At 40.5% G+C, this 26021-nt stretch overlaps 1 protein-coding gene across 1 annotated transcript in view; it reads right to left on the bottom strand.

Moving 5' to 3' along the window:
- The window catches only part of LOC122800843, a 1417490-nt gene that overhangs the window by 829277 nt on the left and 562192 nt on the right, over positions 1–26021 (bottom strand). Inside the window, exon 11 of the mRNA XM_044070157.1 lies at positions 19563–19679. Coding sequence (XP_043926092.1) covers positions 19563–19679 — 117 coding nt within the window. The remainder of the gene's footprint in view (positions 1–19562; positions 19680–26021) is intronic.

The raw sequence follows: 26021 nt of genomic DNA, 5'->3' as shown, positions 1-26021 counted from the left end.
GTGCATGAGTGTGCGTGGGTGTGTGTGTGGGTGTGTTTGTGTGGGAATCATATACTGTGTGTGTTATACCATTTTGAGTATTGTACCACCCTGTAAACTTCCCATCACCCTACTTTACTAGGCCTGATGATGTCATTCACCTTAGATGTACCTTGATAGTAGGTGAAATTCAATAATCTCTGTGGCTTGTCTAATAACTGTGTAACACTATAGTAGAAATAACTAGATAGGTAGGGATTCTAATCTCACTACAGGCATCTGTTTGTGTGAGATTCATATACTGTGTGTTATACCATTTTGAGTTGTGTACCACCTTGTTAACTTCCCATCACCCTATTTTACTAGGCTTGCTGATGTCATTCAGCTTAAAAGTTCCTTTAGATGAGGTAAAAGTATGTAAGCTCTGTGGCATGTCTAATAATTGCATAACACTATAATTAAATAACTAGATAAGTAGGGGTTCTAATCATAATACTGGCAACTGTGTGTCTTTGGGTAAAAATCATGTCTTGTTTGACTGATAGTATTTTGACTTGTTTACCATCCATGCCTGTTTACCACCTCCTGATGGCATTACTTTATACAGTGTGGTAATGGTATCTGCCTCACATTCAGCATGTTAAACCATTGTGTATGCCATAACAGTCCTCTGTAAAGATGTCTAGGGAATATCCAGATGTTTGCAAAATGTATGTGGTCTGTGTCCCTTATTAATGCCCATGTATGCGATATTGTTGCCAAATCGGCCACAGTGAGTGTAGTGACACACATGCCAGTATCAGGCATCATTCCTGACTGAAACATCATACTGATACAATGTCTGCGACACTACCACATGTCCAGGCTTGTAGGAGCAATACATGAGTCCACATCCTATTTCTGGTGGGTTATCTCACCATCCATGAAGGCATTCAAAACATTACATGTTGTAAGAGGTGGTGTGTTATGTCCCATGCTTATAATCTATGTGTGGCATGCCATGTGTTTGTAGTAGTACAGTACATCAAGGTGGAAATGTAGGTTTACTAATCTGTCTATTGCCAACTGTGTTTATGTTACTGTGTGCACATCCCCTGTGCCATTCTTTACTGTGTGTATGTAAAGGATATACCATTTTGTCTCCTTGTTTCACCCAGTGAGCTCAGAAATACATACCACAAACCTGTCATACACAGTATCATGCATGCCCTCATCAACTACATCAGGCTTGAATGTATGGAAAGAAATGGCAGGGCCAACAGGTGTTGACAGGTGAATTTGTTGCAATTAATGTAATGTCCCATACTACAGCCAGTCATCATAGTACACTGTGAATTGGGCCAGCATATGTGGGGGTAGTGTGTGAATGGCAAACATGTTGAGATGTTTTTGTTCACACAGTCCTTATACTGTACTGTTCCTTTGTCTTGTTGGTATGTCACTGTAACTGTGGTTGAATTAGTTGTGGGTATGCACTTTCACACTGGTGTCTGTTTTTCAGTGCTGTGACATCCCTGTAGTGCCTGATATATTTGCCAGTACATGTGTAATTCCCCCTAGCAGATTTGGATTAGTGTTGTGTCAGTCTGACTGTATGTTTGGACAGTGGTTGGTGACATGCTTAGCAGATGAGTGTAGTTTCCCAAATGGGAGGCTATGTCCAGATATTTGTAGGATGTAGTCTTGCTTAGCCCCCATAGGTGTTGTGAATTTCTGACACATCAATGGGCTGATGTGAGGATTTCAGTCACTAACTAGTGGGAGGTAATTGAGTGTTGGACTTTCTCTCCTCACTTTGTCAGGCCTGGCCCAAGTTTTTTGCACTAAGAGGTTCTGAGCCTTCCTCGGGAATGTCTCGATTGCTGCAGTATGTCCAGGTTTATTGCTCATATTTGTGTTTTTTTCCACAGATGCATTATTTTCATATACCTGGTAAATCACTGTGAGGATCTGAGGATTTCGGAAAATAAATGACATACATTTCAGTTTCAGAACTCACATCCTTCAGAACATGTATGCTGAAAAACACACTGTCGCTCTGGCAACATTCTACATTTATAAGAGCGTTATTTGATATATGTACCTAGTTTTGTCCCATTGTCCCCCCATTTGGACAGCCTTGGGACAGATTTCTTGCAGTAAGGAGTTGGTAGGTATGGTTCTGTGGTATGGCTCCACTAAACGTTATGAGTATATATATACATATATATATATATATATATATATATATATATATATATATACATATATGTGTGTGTATATTTTATATGTATATTACTATTTGTATTATGTAGACATTTGTCCATATATATGTACCTCCATACATATATACATGTGTGTGTGTGTGTGTGTGTGTGTGTGTGTGTGTGTGTGTGTGTGTGTGTATATATATATATATATATATATATATACACATATATATATATATATATATATATATGTGAATCCTGACTGATTCTACAGAATCTTTTCCTAAGTGTTGAATGAGCATATGTTGGAAAAAGCAACTGCAATCCCTACAGCTCAAATGGTGTAGTGATACATTTTTCTGACTATGGTGTACAGGGCCTCTGGGTTCTTACTCCCCCTTACAACCGCTTACTCACATCTACAACCACACTAATTCTTTAAATGAAAAGAGAAAGGGGTGATAGGAATGTGCTGGAAAAGGGGCATGCAGAGGGAAGAACAATATGGAAGATAGCTATGGATGTGCAGCATGGATGTACAGAAGATTCATAACTGTCCATTTCCTATACAGCAGCAGCTGTGCATTTGTATAGACTTTGGAGGTGAATTTGCACACTCAAACCCCAGAGGGAGGGGTGAGGACAACAGAAATGTGTTGTTAAATCTGCTAAGCATATCTGCGCATTGCTAACCATTGCTTGCAATTCATTCTCATAAAATACCAAACTAATGACTTAATTTAGTAAGTGTATATGATTTCCCTTACATGGCATGGCTGTATGTGCTTTCATTACAGTAACAAGAGATGTACCTATACTGTATGGAACACATGTATACATGGGTGTTTTCTCATGTTATATGTACTCACAAATCCATTTTATACCCTGAGTGACAAAAATAACTTACCACATATTTTAATATGAACATAGCACTTTTAACACGGCTTTCCCATGTAGGTTTAGATGGCCTGCTGTATTACTCGAACCATGTATACCTGCATACAAAGCTGGGACTCTGACCACTACACCATCTTCATTTGGTGATTTAAGCTGTATATTTTTATTTATCGCCTTTTGCATATTAGTATTATATTAAATGGAGAGTATAGCAGTTTTCAGCCATGTCATTGAGGACTGCTGTCATGACATTATGGCATACATTTCTGTTTCAGACTTGTATCCTTCTGAACATTAATGCTAATACCTAACCTGTTTCTATCAACTCTCTGTCCTCTATGTAGATGGGATGACACCAGTGCTCAGGCTGTGGTTGACTACAGTGCAGAATGCATATGAGAGCCCATGCCTGTGTTCATGTTGGATGCAGCCAAGAATGGTATCAGGCCTATGGAGACCTCTATGTGTTCCCTTTCTGAGGGCATTACAGACCTGCTTTTTGATCATGAGGGGAGGGGGCAGGTGCTGTACATGCACATGTGTACCTATAGGTGGATAGGGTGGTGATGTTTACACTTCATCTGTCTGCAGCAGCATGCCTATATTCATGGCATATGTGTATGTGATGTTATTCACCATCACTACAGAGCAGATATGTGTGTTGCCTCTGGAATTGCAGACACACATCTGGAAGGCCTAGTGATTGGCCTTGGTGGATGTCTCCAGTTTGCACTCAAAGACAGCATTAGGATACATCACCTGTAACCTTATTTGCTTGTGTAGAACAAGGTGACACATCTTCCAATGAGGCATATGCTCCTTCTTGGCCCGTCCTGTGATTATTTCCACCTATGATGGTAGTTGTGTGTTGCTGTTGTCCACCACATGTGATCAGCCTACCTTGAGGGATTGATGTTGTCCTGTTGGGTATTGCTGGTATTGCTGAGGCCATAAAACTATGTAGGTACCCACATAGTATTGTGGTGTGGGCCTGGACACAGCTTCTAGTACCAACATATGGGATGCCCTTCATGTTGGCCTTGCCCATTTTCCTTGCCTGTGCAGGGAACATTATGGAAGTGTGGGGGATACAGCTTCACAGACAGTAGAAGGAAATACCTGATAGGACAGGACATGTGGAGACAGGTCAAAACATAGGGGACAAAGCTCCAGAATTGGGTACAGATTGTTTGTCATTAGTGCTGTTATACACATGGAGGATTGCTAGATTTACAGGGTTAGTCTGGACATACATTTACTGTGTGACTTGACATCTGACAGTGATATGCCTCTGACATACCCCTCAACTGGTATGTTGTCTACAGACTGGCCAGATGTTTGCCTTTTATGCTTGGTCTGTCCCTCAAACAATGTTTGTTTATGTGGGGTTGATAGGATAATGTGAGGATTGTAGTCAGTAACTGTTGACATCTATCGGTGTTCCAGACATCATATCCTTCAGGGATGTTATGTTAGAACAACACATGTAATACCAAGTACTGTTTCAGTTTGTAACACCATTATGTGTGATATGTCTCTCTTTCCAGCTCCCTGTCCCACAAGTTTGTCATGGGTTGTCCAGATGTCCTGCACTACAAGGTGCAGAGGTATGGTATACCATTAATTACCAACTGCACTCCAGTTATCTTGCCAATGACCTGACAGACTCCTGGCCATGGTATGGAGGGGTGGCCAGGATATCATTCCACACCCTGATAAGTCTGTGAACATCTGTACATATGACAGTTATGTCTGTCTAGCCATTGTGAACATACTACCAAGACTGTGTAGCAGTGTTGTGTGTAGATGTCTGTTGGGCTGGGTAGGAAGAGTAGAAGATGTGAGTGCCATACATCCTTTACCTATTTGGCTCTGCATGCTGCTACAGCTGCTGTTGGTCTATCATGTCTGTATGCTTGTAGAGGCTGACTGTGAAATGTCCTGTAACTCCTCAGGTTCCCAGTACATTGTGAATTGTGCCAGTATATGTTGGTGTAGTATGTGACTGGCGATAAGAATATGTTTGGTCAGACAGTCGTTCTACTTTAGAGTTCATTTTGGGTACTGATATGTTGCTGTGACTGTGTTGCAAATGTTTTTGGGTGGACATTTTTGCACCACTCTCTGCTTTTCGCTACAGTTCCATCCCTGTAGTGCATGCTGTATTTGAATATACATGGGCAGTTTCCCATAGGTGATGTGATGGAGTGTCATGTTGATCTTACTGCACTTTATGAGGTGCTGGGTGACATGTTTGGCAGCTGTCAGGGGATTTCCATTCTGTTACATCACTGCAGTCATACCTCTACACTGTCCAGAGACCTAGACCCTGTCCAGATGCATGGCTCATATGTTTGGTCTGTTCCCCAGACAGTTGTTATCCTTGGCTAATCAGTAGGATACTCTGAGGAATGCAGTCAGTAAATGTTAACATCCATTTGTGTTACTGACTTCATATCCCTCAAAACAGGTATGTTTCAACAAAGACGGTAACACCAGCAACTGTCTACATTTATCACAGCAATATGTCTAATATACCCCTGTGTTTGGGCTTCTGTCCCCTAATTATGTCAGGCTTTGTCCAGATGTCATGACCTAAGAGGTTCAAAGGTATGCTGTATCATTATTTATTGCATTCATTCCTGCTACCATCCCAGTGATATCATAGATCCCCAGACATTTAACAAGGAAGTAGCCATAAATATGAGTCCTGTGCCTATACATTGTCTGGGAAACTGTACATTTGAGAGGTCTGTGTATGTCTGCCCATTGTTAAAAGACTGTCAGCACTGTGTAGCAGTGTAGTGTGTACATGTTATTTAGGCTGTGTGGGGATGGGGTATATGTGAGTGTCATAGGCCCTTTCTATCTGACTGTGCATGCTGCTCCAGTTTCTGGCTCCCTATCGCCTGTATATGTTTGCACATGCAGACCGTGACATGTCCCACAACACCTCATGATTCTCACTACACTGTGACCTGGGGAAGTATATGTAGGGGTAATGTGTGAGTGGCAAACAGGATTTTGCTGCTCCCACAATCATTGTACTGTTATGTTCAGTTTGCTTACTGGCATGTCACTGTGACTGTGGTGCAATTTTTTGGGGGTATGCACTTTCACACTAGTGTCTGTTTTCCAGTAGTGTTACATCCCTGTAGTGCCTGTTATATCTGCTAATGCATGTGTACAGCCCCAGAGCTGGACTTGGGTAGTGTTATGTCAGCCTGCTTGTAGTTTGGACATCGCTCAGTAGCTCAGTGTAGTTTCCCTACTGTTGTGTTATGTCCACATATTTGTAGATGTCCAGGTGTCTGGGTGATATCTTTGGTCTGGTCTCCATAACTGTTATGTATTCCTGACACATCAGTGGGATGATGTGGAGATTTAGGTCACTAACTAATGAGAAGCAATTGAGTCCTGGAATTGTGACATTTCAGTAGATATATGTTAGGACATACTGTGTTACTAGATCAACTTTCTCAGCATATCTACTGATGTATTTTAGATATGTTGCTATTTTCCTGTCTTTGTTCCCCGACTTTGTCAGGCTTGGTCCAGATTCATTGCACTAAGGGGTTCTGAGCATAACTCCCTACTGCCAGGATTTTCACAGAATGTCCGGATGTTTGGTCCACAGCTTATTCAGTTCGACAATTTATTTATATTTGTCTGGTGAATCACGGTGATGATCCAAGGATTTATGTCAGTAAATAATGAAATAACATTTCAGTTTCCATCCTTCAGTAATTGTCTACTGAAATGCACCCTGTTGCTGTAGCAAATATCTTCATTTCTAACAGCAATATCTGAAATATGTCCCTATATGTGGCTCACCCCTCCACTTTACAGCCTTTGTACAGTTTTTTTGCATTAACTTGAGTGGGATGGTTCTGAGGTATAACCGCAACCTTCCTTTATATTTTTATATATGTATGTCTATATTATGACTACTTTTTCATATATATGTTTCATCAGACATATATATATATATATATATATATATATATATATATATATATATATATATATATATATATATATATATATATATATATATATATATATATATATATATATGTATATATATATATATATATATATATATATATATATATATATATATATATATATATATATTTATATAAAAAACAGAAAAATAGGTGTGAACCTCTTGGGTTTTCGATCCTGGACCTCTTGGGTTTTCGATCCTGAGTGATGCCTGCCCGGAGGGAAGGAATAACCAATTTTAAAAAGCCTTTCACTCTTGATCCTAAATGGTGAACAGATTTCCACATGTAGTCAGTGGTGGAGCTAGCTCTAAAAAGAGCTGTTTTAGCCCTGTGGGCAGCTGGAGCTCTATATAGAGCTGTTACAGATCTCTATGAGCTCTGAGAAGAGCTGTTTTGTTTTAGAATGCCCTTTCGGGCAGATGCGGTAGTTCTAAAAAGAACTGTTTTGTTTGGTTCACCGAAGCTGTGTCTGTGCCTCCGGCTGGTCTTACCGAAGCTGATACAGATTTCTGTGAGCTCTGAGAAGGGCCGATTTGTGTTTTGAATGCCGGTTCGGGTGTTGGTGGTAGCTCTAATAAGAACTTTTTTGTTTTATTCTTCAATGTGTCTCCGGTTCCTCTTACCAGAGCTTTTACAGATCTCTGTGAGCTCTGAGAAAAGTTGTTTGGTGTACTGTGAGCTCTGAGAAGAGCTGTTTGGTGTAAGGTGCAGATCCATGTGAGCTCTGAAATGGACACAATGGGCTCTGGGAAGAGCTGCTGTTGTGTCCTTCGGTGTTCTGCAGTGGTGCTGATCTCAGTTGTCCTTCTTCTTGAACAGATCTTTGGTTCTTTTGCTATGTGTGAGTCCTAAAAAGGACTATTTGTGTGCTCCCCAAGCGCTGGTCAGAATGACCTGAGAGCTGTTGCTGTGCTGCTTTTATGCTACTATGGAGGGTGTTTGCCCTTGGGCGGTGCTTGGTACTGCGCATCCGGTGGGGTAGTGTTCTAATACAAAACCAAGTACTTATCGTACGTGTTGTGATAAATGCACGCCAAAAGGTGTATTATGGTCAGTAATGGATCAGATGGGATGTGAGGAAACAGAAATTAAAGACTTCTTAGGATGTAGGACGGATGACGTTATTGATTTTGAACGAGAAGCTGTGAGTATTATTAACCTCTGTCAAGATTTTTTTTTAAATCGTCTTTTCTGACAGCAGTATCCCTAAAATTGCCAAAGAAAGAGGTCAGCCAAAGCAAGATGCAACTCCTTCCCAGTTAATGCAGGGGGCCCCTGAAGTTTTTTTTTTTTTTTTTTTTTTTTAGTCTGCAAATCATCATTATTCAGGTTAATATTATTCTGTGGTCCATGTAAATGCCAGCACATCAGGCCTCAATAAATCACTCAATGGTGTCGTTTGGTGTCCGTCTTCATCATTAAAATAACTTTTTGTTAAGCCATTGTTGGAGCATGGCTTTTTTGGAGGACAACCCTTTATTGTTACAGACCAGCGGACTTTTGTGTTTAGTGTTTATTTTACGTGGTTTGAAGGAGAGGAGTCGAGGTCGAGGTTTTTAAATATATATATATATATATATATATATATATATATATATATATATATATATATATATATATATATATATATATATATATATATATATATATATATATATATATATATATATATATATATATATATATATATATTTATAAAGCTTTCCTCCTAATGTTGTATGCCTCTACTGCATGATATGTTTGCAAAAACAACATTATTTTCTACAGTGCAGATGGTGTAGTGGTGCATTCCTTTGACTATAAGGCCCAGGATCATGGTTTTTGACACTTGGGACTGCTGGTTTGTTTTCATTAATGTTAAATGACCAGAATGCATGATATGATTGTTAAAGCTTTGCATTTTTTCCCAGCTCAGATGGTATAGTAGCATTTTGCTGTAATTGTAGAGGACAGCATCCAGGGTTCGAGTTGGCAGGGTTGACTATTTTGTTGCTGGACAGAACAAGGTCTGATGGATACAGAGTGATCACGGCAGGTTTAAGAATATTATACTTACAAATTTTTATTATAAAATAATATTTATATGTACATTATAATTTTATGTTTACCTTCCATGAATGCCCCTATGTGCTTTCATTAAATTATATTCTTGTGTGACTATACTTCATGGGGTACTTGTGTTTATATGGAGATTTCAAATCTTTTCTACACTGACATCTCAGTTTTGGAACTGCTACACAACCCTGGTGGACAAAAAAGGTTGCTACATAATTTAAGTTTATTAAAATAATTTTAACACTACTTTCACATAGGAAATTAAATTGCTTTTCTTGGGACTCGAACTGTTAGCGCTTGCATGTAAAGGCACAACTCTAACTACTACAGTACCCCAGTTTGGAAATGTTGCTTGTCTATTTTCATTTAGCTCCTATGGGATGTTTAAGCTATGCTAAGAGGATGGCCGTAACGTGCAAGCCCACTTAGCTACATTTAAACATTCCTTAGGCTACTTGAATAAAAGTTCTATATTATTGTGATATTATTAAGTTATATGGGTGTGTATTGTGGTGTTCTGACAACTACCTTGGACTGCAATTGTGAAATACTGGCATTGATTTGGCTTTCAGGCTTCTATCCTTCAGGGACTCTGGCTAATACATATCCTGTTATCTACCACCTTTCTAAGTGTGTGGGGCAATTTTTCAGGGGTATACCTAATATAGTTTTATTCCCCCTATCATTTGTGCCTTTGTTAACATGAACTACTGTGAGGGAATGTTGACATACATTTGCTTTCAGACTTCTACCCTTATTTGATTCATGCTGCTGCATAACCTGTTCTCTATCAGTCTTCTATGTTTGTGAGGCTCAGCTTGTGCTTTTTCACTTTTGGCAAATTTTATCCCCTGTTATGTGTGCATTTGGACACATTTCCTGCTTTAGCTGGTTGCAAAAGTGCCATACGGCACTTTAGCAATGCAGGGTGTTTGTCATAGAACCTGTAACACACCCCCTGAATTGCTTTCTTATTGCCGTTTTGATTTCAGCATCCGCAGACACTGAAATGATTATTTTCTTATTTCAGTGTCTCCAGACACTGAAATACTGGCATAATATTAGAGCTTTGCTCTAATATTATGCCAGTTTGGGTTAGAAAGTGCTGTATATCACTTTCTGAGTGCAGGGAGGGTGTTTAGTGTCTGTGCACTACTCGGACATGCCCCCTGCACTCGTTCATGGTTCGTGTCCATGTAGGTTGAACAGCAGCGGGCCTTCATGCATATGCAAGGTACACTGCTGTTCTACACGGACATGAACCACTTTGTGCAGGAATAGCACTATTCCTGCACAAAGTTTAATAAATCCTGAGGCAAATCTTCCTCTTAAGAAATTATAATGCATTTTTTCCAAGGACCTGGATACAAAATTAGAACTCACAATGCACTGTACTAGTTTAAATGGGTATTTATGAATGAAGTTATTATAGGTTATGCAGCTTTTTCACTTTTGAGGGATTTTATCCCCCGTTATGTGTGCATTTGGACACATTTCCTGCTTTAGCTAATAACTCAGTTGATCAAAAAGAACCCTACTGCTTGCTCTAAGAGCTGTGGCATATAAGGTCTCTTTACAGGATGTGGGAATCTGCAGTTCAGAGACATGCTAGTTGCAATGAAGAAAGACCTCACTAGTGGATAATATGTGTTTCTTTAAATTGTCCTTAACTACTGCTTGTGCTGTTTAGCACGTTCCCTTTTGTAGTTGACATTGGTGGCTCATGCATCATTTTGGCACAGACAAATACTATTCACTCTCTCACACATATACACAAATTCAAACACAACAATAAATACACACACACACACACACACACACACAAATATATATATATATATATATATATATATATATATATATATACATTTTCCACATGCTGCTTACTACTAAATGAGTTGACAAAATGGCCCCAGTGCCTTTTTTTATGTTTTCGTCTCTACCTTCATCAATCACAAAGCCTTATAGATAGTGATGCCAGATATGAAAATTTCATACGTCAGTGTCCACGAAGTGCATTGCAATGCTAGAAATGCTGCTTATTAACTTTCTACCTGTGTCTCAGTAATAGTTTTAATATTCCCCAATATTATCTTGTGTTCTTCCAGACTTTGTGCTGAAGACTCCCCCCATACAGACACACCCTCATGACGTTCAGTTGTCTAGACAGCTGTCCCCAATATTATGGGATGCTCCTGCTTTTGCCTGTTATAGGTCCCCTCTCCCTTATAAGTCATAGACAGTTCCAGCCACTGAAGCCTACAAGACATTAGAGCTTCATATTTATTGTTATGTAAAAATAAAAAAAAATGTCTACATTGATTCGGTATAGTAGTATTTTATGTTAATGATGCTGCTACCTAAGTTATGGGTACAGGATTCACCCCCCCCACTTCACATTTTTTTAAAGACTAAGGTAACATTTTCAGCTATCTCTAGTGTGTAATGAAGATGCGAGGACTAATAACCTAAGTGTAGGGATACAGGATTTAAGACTTTTTAGTGCCTTTATTGCAAGCTATATGGAGTATCCCTGGTGTCTATATTCTTCACAGACCAAGTCTTATGTGCTGTCAAATGTTCTTTATTTTTAATTTCCTTTAAAGCAAACTCTACAAACTTACCACTGGTTTCTAGTATTCCTTCACTCACTAATGTTGCAGGATTTGCTCATTAATCTGTGGAAGTGTGGAGGTATGACAATCACCCAAGACACAGACACAGGCCTGCCCCCTCACTATGACATTCATGGACATTCCCCCCACCCCACCACCCTCACACACACACACACCCTACCCCATAATTAACTCCAGTACTCTAACCTCCCAGGCAGACATGCTCTCATACATGCAGACACACATATAGATAGACATGCCCCCCCAACACTACCTGCCTGATAAACTCCTCACACTTACCTGTAATGCAATGAGTGAAAAAAAGAAGTTATGTACTTACCATAACATTCCATGTGAGTTGTTCATCTCGCCTTCATTCTTACACATGGGTTCGGAGACAATCTATTGGCTATGAGTTGGCCACTTTACTAGCTGAAAATCTCAGAGTAGCTCAAGGCCAGGTCCTTATCCCATGATGCTCTCTGTCCTACCTCAGATCTAGTTTGCTGAACCCAGCATGAACAGGTATAACTCAGTAAATATTCCAACTGGAGTAAGAAGTCCCAGAACAAGACCTCCAGACCCCAAGTCTACTCATTCTCCGAGACCCTGGAGGGGGAAGGCGGGTGGGAATGTAAGAATGAAGATGAGATGAACAACTCACATGGAATGTTATGGTAAGTACATAACTTCTTTATGTGAAGTTGTTCAATCTCACTGTTCACTCTTACATATGGGTAGCATCCCAAGCACTTTAATCCTGGGTGGGTCAGGGGAGTATATTCCTGAGGACAGTGGAACCAAAGGAAGCCCTGTACCTGGAGGCCCTGTCCACTTTGTAATGAGTGATGAAGGTATGTGGCTTAGACCAAATGGCAGCTGCACATATAGTGTCCAAAGGCAATTGAGCTGCATAAACAGAAGAAGTGGAAACAACTCTAGTGGAGTGCGCCTTCAGACCATGCTATAATGTTTGGTTTGCTGAAGAGTATATAAATTTAATGCAGTCAGTTAACCATTTGGAAAGGGTAACTTTATAAACTGGTAATCCTTTCTTAGTGTCAGCATGAGATACAAAGAGTTGGTCAGACCTTCTGTATTCCTTTGTCCTGTCCAAATAGAATTTCAATTGTCTGTGGACATCAAGTTTATGCAACATGGACTCCAACATATTAGAATAATCACTGAAAAAGGTTGGAAGTTTGATAGTTTGATTCAGGTTAGTCTCAGAACACACCTTTGGCAGAAACAAAGGATTAGTCCTCAGTGATACTCTGTCTGGATGGAACACAAAATATGGGGGTTTGATAGAAAGGGCTTGAAGCTCAGACACCCTACATGCTGAGGTAATGGCCACCAAGAAAACAGTTTTCCAAGAAAGAAACTTCAACTGGCAGGATGATGCAGGCTCAAAGGGGGAGAACATAGTATGTGACAACACAAAATTTAGATTCCAGGGAGTAAAGGGTTGTCTAACAGGCAGCCTAAGATGAATGGTACCCTTCAGGAAGGCCCTACATAATCTGTGAGACATCAAATTAGAACCTTCAGCTCCGAGGTGAAAATTTGAAATTGCAGCCAATTGAACTCAAATAGTGGCAGCTGCAGCACCTTCATGAAAAAGCTTAGATAGGAATTCCTGGATCCTAGCAATCAGGGCAACATAAGGATCAATGATATTTTGGGAGGCCCAAAAAGCAAATCACTTCCATTTACTAGCATAGAACTTTCTGGCGGAAGCCTTATGTGAAGATGTAAGAATGTGCTGTACTTCAGAAGAAAAATCTTGTGACCTGGCTAGGTTGGGAATTGGAGCAGCCAAGCTGTCAGTCTGAGGGAACAAAGGAAGGGATGGAGGTCCCCTGATGAATGTGTCAGCAGGTCTGGAACTGGGTCCAGAATCCAAGATTCCTCCAGTTGATAGAGTCGGAGGAATGGGAACCAAATCTGATGAGGCCAAAAAGGGGCTATTAAGATTACAGTCCTTCCAAGGCTTTTGGCTTTTTGCAAGAATTTCAGAATCAAGGGTAAAGGTGGGAAAGCATACAGGATTCTCAGGGGCCAATCGTGTACGAGTGAGTCCCTTGGGCCATCCTCGGAGGAGGATTCAGGGCAAAGTAGCATCTGCATTTGGCTTTCAGAGGTGATGCAAACAGGTTGCAGCAAGGCTGCCCCCATCTGTGGAAAATCATCTCTGCAACTTTGTCTTTGAGAAACCACTTGTGCGGTAACAGAATGTCTCTGCTCAGTTTGTCCGCTATCACATTGGATTCCCCTGGGATATGCATTGCGATCAGAAAGCGTCTGGTAGATACTGCCCACTGCCAAATTCTCAAGGCCGCTCGACACAGGGGTGTAAGACTTGGTTCCCCCTTGCTTGTTGATGTACCAGACCACAGACATGTTGTGTATCGCAATTGTCTCTAGAGGCAGAGAGTCGTGGAAGTGCTGCAACGCCAAAAGCACCACTCTCAGCTCCAGAACATTGATGTGCAACTGTGACTCTGTCTCTGACCATGTGCCTTGGGCTGTTCTTCCCTGAAAAAGCCCCCCCCACCCTATCAGAGAAGCGTCTGTGATCACCGTGGCTGACGGCGAAGGAGAAACAAATGGTCGACACACTCTAACTTGTTGTCTGGTTAACCACCAGCAAAGGTCCTTCTTGCAAGTGTCCATAATCATGATTAAGAATGACAATGGAAGTTGTTGGTAAGACCACTGGGTGAGGAGTAACCATTGAAGAATCCTCATGTGCATACAGCCCAGAGGAACTGCTATGAGTGTAGCTGCCATGGTACCAAGTAGCTTCAGTACTTGATGGACCCGTACTTTTCTTCTCTGCAAAATGTCCGAGACCTGCTTTCGGAGAGTGGTTATTCTGTCCAGGGGCAATTTTACTGTGGTGGTGGTGGTGTCTAGTTCTGCTCCGATAAAGGAGATATGCTGCGATGGCAACAATACAGCCTTTTCAAAATTGACAGTTATGCCTTACTGGGAGCAGAGATTGAGAGTATGATCCCTGGACAGAATTAGTTGATGCCTGGAGGCGGTAGTAAGGAACCAGTTGTCCAGATACGGAAACAATCAGAACCCTCGACACCTCAGGTGAGCCGTAACTACTGTCATGCACTTGGTAAACACTCTGGAGGCTGCTGTGAGTCCAAAGGGCAGTGCTTGGAATTGGTAGTGACTGGCTCCCAACCAGAAACACAGATGATCATAGGATAGCCTGGTCATTTTGATATGGTAGTACGCATCCTTGAGATCTATAGAGCACATTCAATTGCCCATTCTGAGGAATGGGAGAATAGACTGAAGTGTGACCATCCGGAACTTCTTCTTCTTTACAAATATATTGAGTCTGCTGAGATCCAAAATGGGCCTCCAGTCCCCTGTCTTCTTTGGAACTAAAAAGAATCTGGAGTAAGTTCAGGATCCTATCTGGTCTGCTGTGCCTGGTTGGATGACTCTTTTTTCCTGCAGCCTCTGCATTTCTATGGCTGCTTGATCCCTGAGACTGGGTGGAATGTCTGGGATTTTTTTCCCAACAGGTGGGTTTTCTAAGAATGGAATGATGTAACCTCTGTAACAATGCTTTGCACCCAAGAATCTGTTGTAATTCCTAGCCAGGCATCCGGATACAAAGCCAAGTGACCCCTGACTACCTCCAGAGTAGGACAGTCAGGCCTCCTTTCAGGAGCACTGATAGGGCTTACCAAGGAACTGATCCCTGTCGCCCTGGTTTTGCGATCCCCCTCTGCCGCTGGGATGGTGTCTTCCATTATTACCCCCACCTCTGCCTGTGGAGGGGTTCACTATATGTGTTCTGGAAAGCTCCTTGGGACTTTTGGAACCACATTTTTCCACCTTTCTACCCTTTGGGATATGGTCTGGTGGGGATGGAAAAACAGACTCCTACAGCAGATAGAATCTTACTCTCTTCCTCACACTTAGTAGGAGTCTCCTTGACTTTGGGCCTAAAAATAGAAGAGCCATTGAATGGGGTGTTGACAAAGGAAGACTTGTAGGCTTCCACAAAGGAGCATATGTGCATCCAGGACTGTCTTCGAAGAGCTATCCTTGAACCCGCTGCCTGACTCAAACCATCGGCTGCATAGGAAATGAGCCGCATGTACGAGTTAACTATGGAACTAAGGGTATTAAGCTGGGCTATCACCTTTTCAGATACAGCTCCATCTGTACTACCCTGTAGAGTATCTCCAAGCTCTTTTAGGAAATCTTTTTGTAGACAGGTAAAATGAGTCAAGTAGTTAAGCAATCGCAACGCAAAGGTTGTAGAACTAAAGACGCATTTTCCATACCTGTCCATAGTCCTTTAATCCCTATTAGGAGGATGGACAGTAGAAGAGGTTTTGGACATTTGGACATCTCTTTCTTGGTGGCCGCTACCACCACCATGGCATCAACTGGAACTCCCTTAGTGAGGAACATCTTGTCTTGGGGGAGATGATAAACTTGTTGGGCCTTCGAGGGACCAGTTCCATAGTATCAGGAGGCTCCCACGCCCTTCGAGCAACCAATTCCATTAGTTTGTCAAAAGGCAGAGTCACCCAGGAGGTGGAAGGTTGAGACCCAAAGGCCTCCAGGAACACCGACTCATCCTCAGTAGGGCTAATGGACTGCCAGTCACCCCTCTGCTTAAGGACTTCCAGGATATCAGCAAAGGAGATATCCTCCGAGGGGGATTGTGGGGACCCTTCATATACCTCTAAGTCAGTGTCTGATGTCAAAGACTCCTGCAGGGAATCTAAATGCCTCCTCTTACAAAGTCTGTTCCTGGTAACCTCATCAGTGGGAGCTTCTGTTGAGGTTTCCGAAGAGCAAGGATCACCCAATGGGGTTACCTGATGCTCTGGGTCTCGACGCTTCACAGGTACCTGCAGTGTAGAGGCAGAAAGCGGCACTTTAGGGGAGGAGGAGGAGGGACCTGATGAAGTGTATGTTTTGGATGACATAACCCTCCTCATAGCATTGAAGGCACCACTGCTCCGACCTGAGGAAGCCGCCAGTTCCGAAGATGATGGCAACTTCCTCGGCACCAAGACAGTGGGCTCCGAATCAGAGGATGGAGCCGAGCTCATCTGTGCTGATGCCCCGAGTAGAAGGGTCGGGACTGACACATCGGTTCGACCCCCCCCCCCGGAACCGACCAGAGAGTGTTGGCTCCCAGACTCTTCCAATGGAACCGAAGAAGTGAGGGTTGACAAAGTGGATGGCACTGGATCAGACCTTGGCTTCGAAGGCTCCACAATCATCAGATCCTTCTCCTTAGCTTCAAATGCCTTGCTTGGCTTGGAGTAGGAGTAGTCACAGCAGGTGGGATGGGCTTAGTCCCCAAAACCGGTTGGGTCGAGAGCGATAACAATTTAGCCAGTGCTGGATTCTTGAGAAGCCTCATCACCACCCAGTCTACATCACCATCAGAGAAGGTCCTTGAAGAATGAGTCAAAAGAACCAAAGACACCACTGATTGAAGGATAGGTGACCCCAAGGTTTCGAAGATTGGCTTCAAGACCGGGGACCAGTTCCAAAAAACCGGCTTGGTGCACAGCTCCGAAGACTGTGGAGCCGGTGACCGCACCTTCATGGTAAGGCTTGGAGCTGATGACTTGGGCTCCGAGGAAGCCTTAGAAGACCTTTCACCCCTTCGATCACTTGGAGGTCTGGTCAGCCTTGTCCAAGGACTCCTGAAAATCCAGCTTCAATAAGCCTCTATCCATCAACTTCCTTCGTCTCTCAAGTAAAACCCTGCTGCTGAAGGAATGGCAGATAGAGCAATCCTCCTGGAGGTGAACAGGACCCACGCAATAAACGCAATTCACATGGGCGTCCATGACGGGCATCTTCTGCCTGCATTTTGGGCACTTTTTAAAACCTGATTTTTGTTTCTGCTTATGGTCAGCCATACTTGGAGCAATACCACAGTAAACACTAATGAAGAGAAAAAGATTACTGAATAACCAATCACTCACAAAACACTGCAAACTCTAACTACTAGAAAAAATTTGGAGTTGTCAGACCACTGAACAACTGTCAAGCTAATCACAATCTAAGATAGAATATATATTTCTAATATCCAATACCTAAGCACACTATCTAATAATAATAAGCTAAACACACTATTAATATAACACTAAATGGGATAGAGATTAATAACAAAAGTATGGCCAAAGGCCTAAGAGTAACCACTCTGAAAAGGACGAAACTCGTCAAACTTTTGATAAAGAAAGTACAAGCAAAGGCTAACTAGCCCAATAAGCAGTACAACTGTAAAATTTAGTAATACTATTCAGCTATAAGCAGAAAAATTAGCAAAAAGAGGAAAATATATCAATAACTGGCCCAAGCTCTCCAATGACCTCCAAACTGTTGCAGCGGCAAACTAGATCTGAAGTAGGACAGAGAGCATCATGGGATAGGGACCTGGCCATGAGCTACTCTGAGATCTTCAGTTTGTAAAATGGCCTACTCGGAGCCGATAGATCGGCTCCAAACCCATGTGTTAGAATGAATGGCGAGATTAAACAACTTCACATTAAGTTTGTTGCCATGTTCATTCATAGTCGGCTTTAGGCATAGGCCAACTAGACGGTCGCCTAGGGTGCATCTCTAGCAGGAGCACTTTCCCAGTACTTATCTGTTGATTTTTTGTAGTCAAGAAATGTTTTTTTTTAAATATGCTGAATAAAAACAGGAAAAAATGAAGAATAAGACAAACTATGAGAAAAATGAAGGGAAAAAGTAATATGTATGGTATAGGTAGACTAGGACGGGGAACAGGGTGTTGTGTGGGGAGCACTGTGGAGACCTTTTGCCTAGGGCCCCAGTTAATCAGAGGCCAGCCCTGTGTTTATTAACATGAGTGGCTGAAGTTTTTTATGTAACTGAGCGATTCACTGAATCACTCTGCATTGTAAATGTCTCTGGCATTTGCGGGGGAACTCATAGTTATGTCGCATAGGCCACTCTCCTGGAATGTCTCATTAGCATTTAGCACAGCTACAGAGGCAGCCATAACTTTCAAATATCCAGATTTTTGTAGAATGTCTAGATTTTTGCTTCATATTTTTGCTGTGTTCCTCATAAAATTTCTGTTTTTCTGGTCAATTCATTGAGAATTGAAGTCACTAAAATGATAGACATTTAAGTTTCAGACTTTATATCTTCTAGAAAATAAATGCTAGCACAATGCCTTTTATTATAGTAACATTCTAAGTTCATAAGAGCAACATTTAAAATCTGCCCCTAATTTTACCCTTATTCATCCCATTAATTTTGGCTTTGGTCAGAGGCTGAGAGGTATGGAGATAGCCCAAAGTGCTGCTGCACATCCTCATTCTGAAGCACTGTGATAGAGCTATCAGGGAATCATAAATGGTTACCGCTAGGTATATACCTCATGTACACCTTACGTTAACCTTTATGAATTCCTCCCTTCATGTGCAACTGAGCAAATCTGCATGCTGACATGCTATGATGCCAATGGTTTATACGTGTAGATGTGAAGACTTCCCTATGTGATTTTATGAGCTGCAGCGGCGCTCTTCCCTAGATAAATCATGACGTTCATGCTACTACCATGTTTGCATACTGTTTTGTAAATACATTTTGGCTGAGTAAATGCAAATAATACACAGATGACACTTCGCATGTATAATATGTTACATTTTTATGAACTTTTACTTTTGTATGAAATGGAATCCTTGAAAATTCAGAATGTCTGAAACTGCTTAGCAAAATCCTCAGTATAGAAACCAATACATGTTGTTAATATGAAAAAGGAAAATATTCCTTACCTGTGAAGCCATTTTTGCACACACAGCTATAACTTCCTATTGTATTTGTACAGATAGCATTTCGACTACAGTTTACTTGTAGGCATTCATCAATGTCTTCACAGAATGTTCCATCTCCTGTAAAGTAGAAAAAAAAGTTTGTAATTAAGACATTAACTGAACAAAAAGCATGCAGGATGATGCATATTGTTGCAGTCTTAACTCCATGAAGAGGTATTCATAGACAGTGTGTGTCACATCATCAAGCTGGCATGCAAAGCCCTAAGTCATTCATACACATTTCTAGCAATGGGATAACACTCTCATTCACAGTCTTACACCATTGTGGAGCCATAGTGCTCCATGCCTAGAGTACCTATACACATGATCCCTCCCCCAGAATAATGTGTGTCTCATAAAAACTACAGCAACTCTGAGCAGCTCAGCAGCTCAGTTCCATTAGGGTAACCTATTGCACTTGAGCTGAATAACTGCAGATGGGATAGTATAGCTCTTGTGAGTATACTGACGGCCTTTACCTGCTGATGTGCCACTCATATAACACAGCTAAGGAGCACCTAAAAAAATCTGTTGCATGGAAGGAAAAACCCATCCCATGATACTTTTCTCTGTAGTGCAGACAACAGTGCTTCTACAACTACATCTTTCCATGCACCCTCACAGTGCCACTGCCAAGATTCTGCCAATGGCAGCTTCCATTAAACCAGATCCCCTCTTTACTGTCTTAAAGTAATGACTTTAGCTCTACTGTCATTCCTAATGACTCCGATTTCTTATGAATTTTAGTTAAGCATGATGGCACAGTGCAGCTGGGAAGAGAAAGTTAATAAGGTGTAATATACTTACTATATAACAATTAAGACATATTAGACTTCACTGACTTTCTGCTCTTCACTTTGTTCTGCACTGTTGTCAAGCTACACAGTGCTTCTCTTCCTATACGCAGTCACTGTATCATGTCATTCCAAAAAGCCAACAGTATTCTATATGCACTCTTCATTACCGCGATCCATGTCTATTCATCACTGTAATGAATGGTGGCACACTAACAATAATGCACAGAAAGCACTTGTGCAACTACATACTATGTCTACAAAGGGTCTATGTTAAATCAGTGAATGCTTAAAGTAGTGAACCTTGATTTATCAACCCTTTAACTGCGAAAGTTGATAATCTCGAAGACATGGAACAGCAATTTTTTCCCAGGGATAAAAATTGCTGTTCAACAAAAAAAAAAAAAAAAAAGTTCAAAACACAAAATAAAGTGGGGGTCTTCACCCACCACACCCCCCGATGTGGGGAGCTGTGCCCCCTACACCCCCCTACTTAAATATGCCAACTCCGAGATTGCACCGCAGTGGAGGAAATGGCAAAGTCCCAAAAACAGCCCAGCGATTTTTTTTCTTTGGGATTGTCAGCTTTTGCTCTTAAAGGGTCGATAAATCAGTGTTCGCTATTTTAAGCATTCGATGATTTAATATAGACCCTCTACAAATACCCTGTCCTGCTGTCTATTAAGATAATCACTGGTCTCACATCTAGCAAACGAAAATATCTAAGCAAAAGAGAGAAAAGTTACATGAAGACAAGATATGACAACAGTAATAGAAAGTTCAATTCTATATTGTTTAACAGTTCTGCAAATAGTCTTTAATAGTAGTATGTACTTCGGGGAATCATTTACTCATTTTCATAGAGCTTCTAGAAATGTAATGGTGAATTGCCTAACTGTCGTACAACCCCATCTCAAATATGATTTGTCATTACTTGCCTATATCATCAATAGAGTCCTACAAACTCTTTCAGATAAAATTTGTCAATTTTTGTTACTGGCTCCAAGAATGAACACCACTCTGGTGCACTCCTGCATGCTGTCTCCCCATAAAGGAATGAGCAGCCTGAATATACATCTACATGGTCTACAAAACACTTTATAGTGAGTCCACAGCCCTCACACTGTCACAGGCTTATCATTTGAGAAATTCTCTACCACATTTAGTGAAAAGCCAACAATGCCAATATATCAGCCAGGGCTAAACATTCACTGTCTTCTACAGACCATGTATTTTCCATACTTACACCCAAATTTGGAGATGCAATCTTCAAAGAAATGTTTTGTATTATAAACTACACTCACTTCAGGTCTCAGCTACACTCCTTCCTATAAAATAACAAAGTATGCAAAAGCTTCATTCATTTCCCATAATATAAGCCCATTCACCCAGGGATATACCCATGTCTGTTATTCTATTCCAGTACACTAATCATATGGCTTTTTGTTAGTACTCTTCTCACAGTCTCTCTACACCCACATCTGTATCTTCCAACCATCCTCAACTCTCACCTTTTTTATATGTCACTAATCCCCAAGCTTCTCCGTAATTCCTTCATTCTCCTTTCCTCCTGTTATTGTATGCATATATTCACACCTTTACAGGATGTAAATATCACCTTGCTATTTACCAATGTATATGCTTATGTTTTATTCATCAACACAGTTACCTGTCTAAATGTCTTCCTTCCTGAATGTTCATTACCTCCCTTGCATGCCTATGTGTCACTGCTATGCTATTACCTTGGATTGTTTTACACTGCTGTATTCCTTTCTTTCTGTGTTATAACTCCTAGGCTGTGGCTGGTGCTTATCCCTTGTGGAAAAGCCTTACAACATGATCAACAAGCACAAGTAAATGCAAATAAATAAATAAATGAATGAATAAACAAACTGCTTACTTAGGTCTGTAATATAGAATTAGCATGATATTCAGATATTTACAAAGTAAGATGTCACTTGATGACTCTAATTTGTAATAGATAAAAATCTTAAAGAACTCTAACAAATATTGAAAAAATTATAAGAAAGTAACACTTTACATAGTTCTTCTTTCTTTTGTGATCTTTTCTTACTTATTGAGTTGCACAAGCATGCCAAGTGCCTTATCCCCCACTTCCTATATATAATATATAACTACATATAAGTCCATTAACGTTGTCATTAGAGGCTACTGTAGTTACAGGAAGTGCATAGTCCCTTAAGGTGGTTATGTGCTGTCCAGCTTGTGTGCCATCATGGCAGCAGTGTAACTATACACCTGAACAGAACTGCTGTTAGACTGTGTAATCCCAGACAGGCTCCTTATTGAAATGCTGGCACTAGATATGCCAAGTAATGACACTCAGAAAAAAAATAATATCAGAATCTCGAACATTCACCTTTCTTTAAACGTCTGTTTTACAGGGAGTCAAACCCCCTGCACCCTGATGTGTGGACTTCCACCCTATGAGCTTATATATCCTAACTCTGAGGCTGTCATACCTTAGATAAAAGGCAATATTTAGATTAATGACCATCTCTGACTTAATATATGTAAGTCCAATTTTTTGGCTAATGAGTCTCCTTATTTTGGAACTCTGTCTCGTGGGTTCTGACATTTGAAATGATTACCCCTCCCAGACCGTGCACAAATATCCTGCAGATTTGGCCTGTGCAACAAGCTCCATGTTTCTAGAGCAAGAACTACAGCAATGGACTGCTTATGTTATAGTAGCCTTATTAAGAGAATAACAGTGGGTACTGCCTTTTATTAATTACCATATCCATTTACTTACTGCTCATTGCTAATACTGACAACCAGAGTAAAACACATAGGGATCACTGATGCTGTACACCATTGTGAAGACTGTCACATCCACATTTGCACACCACAATTTTTGAAATTCTGGACATGTGACATATGCCTCAAGCTTCATCCGTTTTTTTTTTTTTGTATACTTTTTAAGTCCCCTGTGCTTGTTGCTCATTGAAATGCTACAACTGCTCATTCACTACCCATCAATAGATAGTACAACATTCACTCAGTCAGTCATGAGGAGAATGTTGTGCCCTCTCTGTCATCCTTAAAATCCCAGTGTATTTATTGTCACCATGTGAGCCACTATGCCCTTCTCTCTTGACTGCAAGCCCCCATGCACTTGTAGTTTGGGTTGCTGCAAAGTGGGTTGCTAGGAACGTGCTTAACCTTGGGTCATCTTTACATAACTGCCCCTCTTCTGAGAGACATAACTTTGGACATCCCAGTCTGTTCTCCTCTCCTGCAGACAGGCATGCCTATCCTCCTTACTTAATAGGTCGATAGGTTCATAGGCTTATTGGTACTTTCTAAGTTATTGATCTGTAAAGACCTTAAGACTATGCTTACATTGCCATGGCAGTTTTTAGCCCTTTTATGAGTATGAATAACCCAGTGGTAGGCATAACAAGGATACGTTAGGATAGTTATGTGTCACTTCTCTCTATGAAGGACAAGGATGTTAAACCAGTGGTAAATGTATGGTTTCTCATCCATTCATCCAAATTATATTACCACTGGTTTAACACCCTTGTCCCTCATAGAGAGAAGCGACAAGTAACTATCCTAACATATCCTTGTTATGCCCACCTCTGGGTTTTTCATACTCATAAAAGAGCTAAAAACTACCATGACAATGTAAGCATAGGCTTTTAACAAAAAAGATTAAGAGACAAATTAGAGGAAATAAACATACTTCTACAAGAAAAACTGTCAGAAGCTTCAAATAAAAAATTGTGTTCATTAATACAAAATATTTGTGAAAAACAATATATAGACAAAAATAATTTGATCTGTTTGGAAAAAGAAGCATCTGAGGAAGTGCAAAAATATAAACAACAAAACCTAGAGATTTTTGAAAAGTACAAAAAAGAAATATGGACATGGGAAAGAAAGAGAGATGTGATATGGTGCAATAGTTATGCAAAGGTGAAAGCCACATTAATCATTACAAAAAAGACAGCCCCAAAGAAATTCAAAGAGAAATACAGGCAAAGTGATACAGATATGGAAAATGTCACAATAAAAAAAACAATATCACAAAGAGGAAATGCAGAAAAGAAGATTAGTAAAGTAGAAGTTAAAAAAATAGAAGTTGAAGTTATGGAGTGCCTGCAAAGTGAAGGATTTGGTGTAGAAGGTCTTACACAGGTTACATCACAGCTTGATGGAAGATGCCCCCAAAGTAAAGAGAAAGAGGAAAATCAGGAGACATCTGAAAAAGAAATATGGATATGAGAAAGAAAAGGGGGTTTAATGTGGTGTGATGTTTATGCAAAGAGAAAGCAAAATTAATTAATACAAAAACAGCAGCACCAAAGATATTTGAAGAGAAATACAGGCAAAGGAATTCATACATGGAAAGCTTTGCAACACAAAAAATAAGAAAACAAAGTGGAAAAGAAGAAACGAAGATTAGTAAAGGAGAAGGTTAAGAAATAGAAACTGAGGTTATAGAGTATCTGCAAAGTGAAGGACTCAGTGTAGAAAATCTAACTCAGAAAGCACCACAGCAGGATAGAGCAACAGACATCCAAATTAAGGAGAAACCAGTGGAATGGAAAGCAACTGGGCAGTTGCCATATGAAGATATTTTGGAGCCTTCCGCAGCAAATCAGTATAAACGTTCACTTGAAGTTGGACAGCAAGGGAAGGAACAGGAAACTGCAACTATAAAGCAGTCATTGTTAAGGAGTGATAGGCCAGTGAGTTACCATGTAATAGACCAATGGATGACACAGGATGAAATTGAAGAGAATTGTGCTGCAGGAAAATGCTATAGAACTTTCTGTAGTATGTCCTCAGGAAATGGAGCACAAAAAATGTGCCCTTAGTTTAGAAGAAAACAAGAAGAGAACAGTTGCTTGATTTAATAGAGATAGACATATTAAGATTAATGAAAGACTGCAGAAGGTCAATAAAACTCAAAAAATCAGAAGTCTGATAAAACAAATGAATACAGCAATTAGGACTGTCCATAGCGATCCATGCAATACAAAAGAAGTTAACAGGATATGTTACTGTGCAGCTAAATTAATAACAGATAAAATTCTACCACAAGAACTCTGGGTAGTAAGGGTAAGGAAGGGGATACATTGAATACCATCATGGAAGTATTGAATAAAGAAAACTATAAAGAAATTAAGACTAGAAGTGTCACTGTTAGAAGAGTATAGAAGAGGGAACAGATCAACAGAAAGATGTGATAAAAGCAATGTGCAATATTATAAACTATCAGGAGCTATCTTGCGCCATTGCAAATAATAAACTACAAATCTCAGCACAGCCAGTAAAACTTAGAAGATACACACATAAATATAAAGGAAAAGTACAAAATAAGCAATTTACTGATGACCTTAAAATGTTCCATAGATAATTGGGAAACAATGTAAATGGAATTCAAAGACCACCTAAAAAAAGAAATACGTACATTTTGGAGAAATAGCTATGAAGATCCCGTGGAACATAACAAAGATGCTAAATGGATAGAAGAAGTCAATGAAAGGATGAGAAGTTTAAAGGTACAGGATATGCAATGGGATGAAGTAACAGCCAGAGAGATTGGGATACATTTAAGAAAACCCTCCAGCTGGAATACCCCAGGCCCAGA

This window comes from Protopterus annectens, chromosome 4.part1, assembly GCF_019279795.1.
Source record: "Protopterus annectens isolate FY-2018-M chromosome 4.part1, PAN1.0, whole genome shotgun sequence".
Taxonomy (NCBI): domain Eukaryota; kingdom Metazoa; phylum Chordata; order Ceratodontiformes; family Protopteridae; genus Protopterus; species Protopterus annectens.
Note: the sequence above shows the minus strand (reverse complement) of the source record. Positions and strands in the feature narration are given on the sequence as shown.